Genomic DNA, 4,332 nt, shown 5'->3' on the forward strand with positions numbered 1-4,332 from the left:
TCACTGGTCTCCACTTGGACATGGAGCCGATGACCACAACTCTTTAGGTGCAACCATCCAGTTCCCTATCCACCGAGTGGTCCTTCCATCAGATCCATGTCTCCCCAATTTAGAAACAAGGATGTAATGTGGGACAGTGACAAAGGCTTTGCACAAGTCCAGGTAGGTGACATCAGATGCTCTTCCCTTATCTGCCAGCACTGTGACCCCATCGTAGAAGGCCACCAAATCTGACAGGCACGATTGCCCTCAGTGAAGCCATGTTGGCTGTCACCAGTCACCTCCTCATTTTCCATCTGCCTTAGCAGTTTCCAGGAGGATCTGCTCCATGATCTTGCCAGGCACAGAGGTGACACTGACCAGCCTGTAGTTCCCTGGGTCTTCCTTCTTTCCCTTTTTAAAAATAGGGGTTACGTTCCCCAGTCAGCAAGAACTTCAGACTGCCACAACTTCTCAAATAGGATGGACAGTGGCTGAGCAACTTCATCCGCCAGTTCCCTCAGGACCCGCAGATGCATCTCATCAGGTCCCACAGGCTTGTGCACCTTCAGGCTCCTTAGATGGTCTCGAACCTGATCTTCTCCCACCACGGGCGGTTCTTCCTTCTCCCAGACCCTGCTCAAAAAACACTGGACATTTCTGCATGCCCATGACTCAGCCCCACATACCATGTCTGTGCCGTAGACCGGGGAGGTCATCTTGATCTCCCAGAAGTGCTGCCCATCCGCCAGCTCTTTGTTGCCCCGGATGGCGGCGGTGCCGCAGCTGTACTCCATGTGGAAGTTCACCTTGCGGTTGTCGCAGGTCAGCAGGGTGGCCGTCGACTTATTCACGTCGTCCCACACCCAGTCAAAATCTGTTCAGGAAGCACAGAGGGGTCAGGGATGGGCACAGGCCCTCAGGGAGCGATCCCTCAGCCAAAGCACAGGTGGACATTTGTTTTTTGAAGGCCTGTTCAAATTTTTTTATTTTTGTTACCATTTAAGAGGGTAAACCCTAAGCTGTGCACATTGGAGAGTGGCTTGAGGCCTGAGCTATCCTGCAGTGTCCCACCTAGCGTGGTTCAGCGCTCTGAACTCGACACTGTCAACATTAACCAGTTCCCATTTTGGCCAACACGAGACTCCGCAGACCCAGGCGGAGCCCTCCTCCCTTCCTTCGCTTCTCGCAGGCTCACGGGGCAGCTCCGCTATGCCACCGGCTTTCTCGGCCAGCCCCAGCCCCCCTCTGCCTACCCCTCCCCTTGGAGCACACCCTGGGCACCCTGCCAGCCCCCCAGGGATCAGCAGCACGGCGGCTGCCACCACGAGGGCCAGTTTCACTGGTGGCCTCAGCCGGGGTTGAAAGCAGGGCCCCAGTAGTGAACTCTGATGCGATGCGTTACTGAGTTCAGCGCTCAGCCCTTGAAACCATCGCAGGAGGCACGTGCCGGTAATCCTCCTACGGCCTGCAAGGTGTGAACAAAGGAGCACCGAACCTCGGGACGGAGCTAAGGGCCCCCGGGGAAAGCAAAGGACCTGTGCAGGGGCGCAGACCGTGCCACCAGGCTAGGACTGTCCCCTCCTCAGACCCCAGAGGGCCGCTGGGGAGCCCCTTGCTTACACTCGTCCTCCTCGCCGCACTGGCAGTCCTTGACGCGGTGCAGGGCATGCAGGCTGGAGCAGTAGGGCGCTTCGCTCTGGTTCTCGCAGTTGCAGTAGGACTCTCCGGTCACGGGGATGGCGCTGGGGATGGAAGGCGAGAGGGAGGAAAACTCCGGCTCCGAATCCGAGTCACTGTGCTGCCGGGGAGAACAGAGGAACGGTCACTACTGAACACCCCTGGCTCAGCGAGCTGGGCTGGCGGAGCTGTGCGAGGTCTGGCATGCTGCAGAGCTGTCTGGGGACGTCCCTAGGCTTGTGCTGGTGACAGCAGGGCTGCGTTGCACCCCAGCCTGGCCAGCCATGCAGGGAGGCGAGGGGCTGAGCCAGTGGAATTGCCATGCCCTGGGAGCTGGCTCGCATCTGTCTGAGCCACAGAGACCTCTCGGCACAGGGCACTCTGCAACACAGGTATGTGCTTTGTGCCTTCCAGAGGCGAGGAGCTGTCCCAGCCAGCAAGCAGCATGACAGCCCGAGTCTTTAACACAGGTATTTTTAAGCAAACTCTGTGCTAAAGTGACAGTTTTCACCAGTTCCAGCCAGCTGGAGAGCCCAGCCGAGGCATCAGGACACCAGAGCACGCTGCTGGAACCACGGCTCCAGAGAGCAGGGGAGCTGCCGAGGACAGAGGAGGCGACGAGGACAAGGAGGAAAAGGGACAGGAGGCCAGGCAGGGGAGAGGGCGGAACAAAGGGGAACCAGTTCAGCAGCACGGCCGCAGACAGGCCCACAGGGAACCCACGGAATGATTAAAAGGCTTTTGTTTACTTTCATGCATGAAGACAAAAACTTGATTTACTGTTTCCCAGTGCCAAGAGACCAATGTGTCCTTCACCGGACGCTGTAAGAGTCAAAGCCTCGTCTCGCTCCCTGTGTTACAGGAGGTTTGGTATCACCTAATGGAGTCTCTTACCAAGGTCACAGCGAGTTACTCCAGGTTTACATGCCGGTCAGGTGTACCTGCTCATTATTCACCCCCACGGCAGACTTTCTAAGCAGTATTTAAAGACAAAAATCCTTTAAATTCCTGTTCTTGCAGCCATGTAAGACAGCAGGACTTGAAATGACTCGGGCTGACTTAGGTACTGCCCACCCCTCCTCCTCCAGCATGCATATCACAAACTTGGTCTTCTATCAGCCCTTCCTAACTGCTGCTATCCAGCTGTTCCCGTTACTGCAGAAACACAAAGCTACCCTGGCCACAGAGAAAAGGCTCGTTTTCTAGGAGCACAGTGCCTGGGTTTGGACACCGTGCTCTGGCAGTGGCTCGTAAGGCTTTAGCCTAGCTTTGAAGCTGCAGGAGCTGTTTCTTGCTTCCCCACTGCTGAATGGGGAACTGAACTCGCACACTGAAGGACTGGGGAAAAGAGGGAAGGACGGCAGAGGTGAATCTCAGTCACCCCTCGCACTGTTGGGCTGACTGCACTTCCCACCTTCCAGCACACCGGGGTTCAGGAGCGATACGCATGTCACAAAGTGTGAGAGAATTTCAGTTGGAAGATACCGGAGGTTGTAACTTCACCAGCTGAAGCAGCCCTGCTCCCTCCACCACCACCCATCAGCCGCACAAAGACCAGTAGTTATAGCGCAGCCGCACAGCAAGCCAGACTGGGGAACTGGTCCAGTTTGAACACATCTACTTAAAAAAGAACATTTTAGAAATATTGTACGTACTTTATATACAACACACGTACTTTGTATGTTCAAAAAGCATCAAGCTCAATATCGATCAGGTCCCTGGCTCAGCTAACGACAAAGCATGGAGCTGTGGTGCACAACTGGGAAGCAGCTTGGCCCTTCTCTGCGCTGGGGAGATGTGCCCAGGAGGCTCAGTAGATGGCCAGTATATTTTATCAAGTTTTTTCTGATTTTTGCCAGTTCCACATGCTGAAGTACCAACTGCTCAGACCCCAAGTACGTGCCTGCTGTCAGCAGAGAGGAAAGTTTCCCCTTGTGTCATTTCGGAGCCACCTGAGCACCCGCCTACCTGCCCGTCAGAGTCGTAGCCCCAGCCACGCGCGCCAGTGGCCAAGGCGACCGCCCGCGTGTCCACCTCGCGCCGCACCCCACTCAGGACAAAGTGCCAAGCCCGGCTGCTCCGCGTGCGTCGTGCCATGCTGTTCTGAGAGAGGTAAGCTGGGGGGGCAAGGGAGAGGAGGTTACACACAGCACCTGCGTCCCGCTTCCACCCACTGGGCTCTGCTCTCTGAAGTGACCTTCCCCAGGTCACCACAGCCCCCTTGGGAGCGGATCAGCACAAACTAGTACTAGTTCAGATGCTGAACTGGCCCCCAGAAACGCTCCCAATACCCAGTAGCAGCTGCCTCCTCCGCAGCGCGTGGATCCAGCATCCGCCCCTGATCAGGATGCTGATCGGGAGCATCGGGATGGGCAGCCACCAAGGCACGGCCTCCCCAGTGCCCAGTCACCCTCCGGCAGCTGCCCGGGCTCCGGCTGCTTTCCTCAGCCACCTGCACCGCTCTGTGCGGCCAAGCTGCGTGTCTGTCCACAGGACAGGCTGTCTGCTCGCCTCCAAGCAACGGCCCGCTCCAAGAAGACTTTGCTCTCAGCGTTTGGGGTGGTGGAGAGACCACTTCCTTGCTCGCTGAAGGGACACCGGCCTTTTCACAGGCCTGTCCTGACTTGCCTCAAGGGCAACAGACAGAAGTGAAACAGCTGCTTCTCTACCCAG

The 4,332-nt window shown here is 56.8% G+C and overlaps 1 protein-coding gene across 1 annotated transcript; it reads right to left on the bottom strand.

Moving 5' to 3' along the window:
• Positions 1 to 664: 664 nt before the first annotated feature.
• On the bottom strand, positions 665 to 4,121 carry LOC104466622 (SPRY domain-containing SOCS box protein 3-like; the record flags this gene model as incomplete). Its single annotated transcript, XM_010080121.1, has 4 exons — positions 4,112 to 4,121; positions 3,628 to 3,776; positions 1,603 to 1,780; positions 665 to 856 (listed from the first exon to the last, which is right to left on the bottom strand). Coding segments are annotated over exons 2-4 (499 nt in total), but the record flags the coding sequence as incomplete, so codon positions are not given.
• Between the last annotated feature and the right edge of the window lie 211 nt (positions 4,122 to 4,332).

Source organism: Pterocles gutturalis, unplaced genomic scaffold (assembly GCF_000699245.1).
Source record: "Pterocles gutturalis isolate BGI_N339 unplaced genomic scaffold, ASM69924v1 scaffold979, whole genome shotgun sequence".
NCBI lineage: Eukaryota > Metazoa > Chordata > Aves > Pterocliformes > Pteroclidae > Pterocles > Pterocles gutturalis.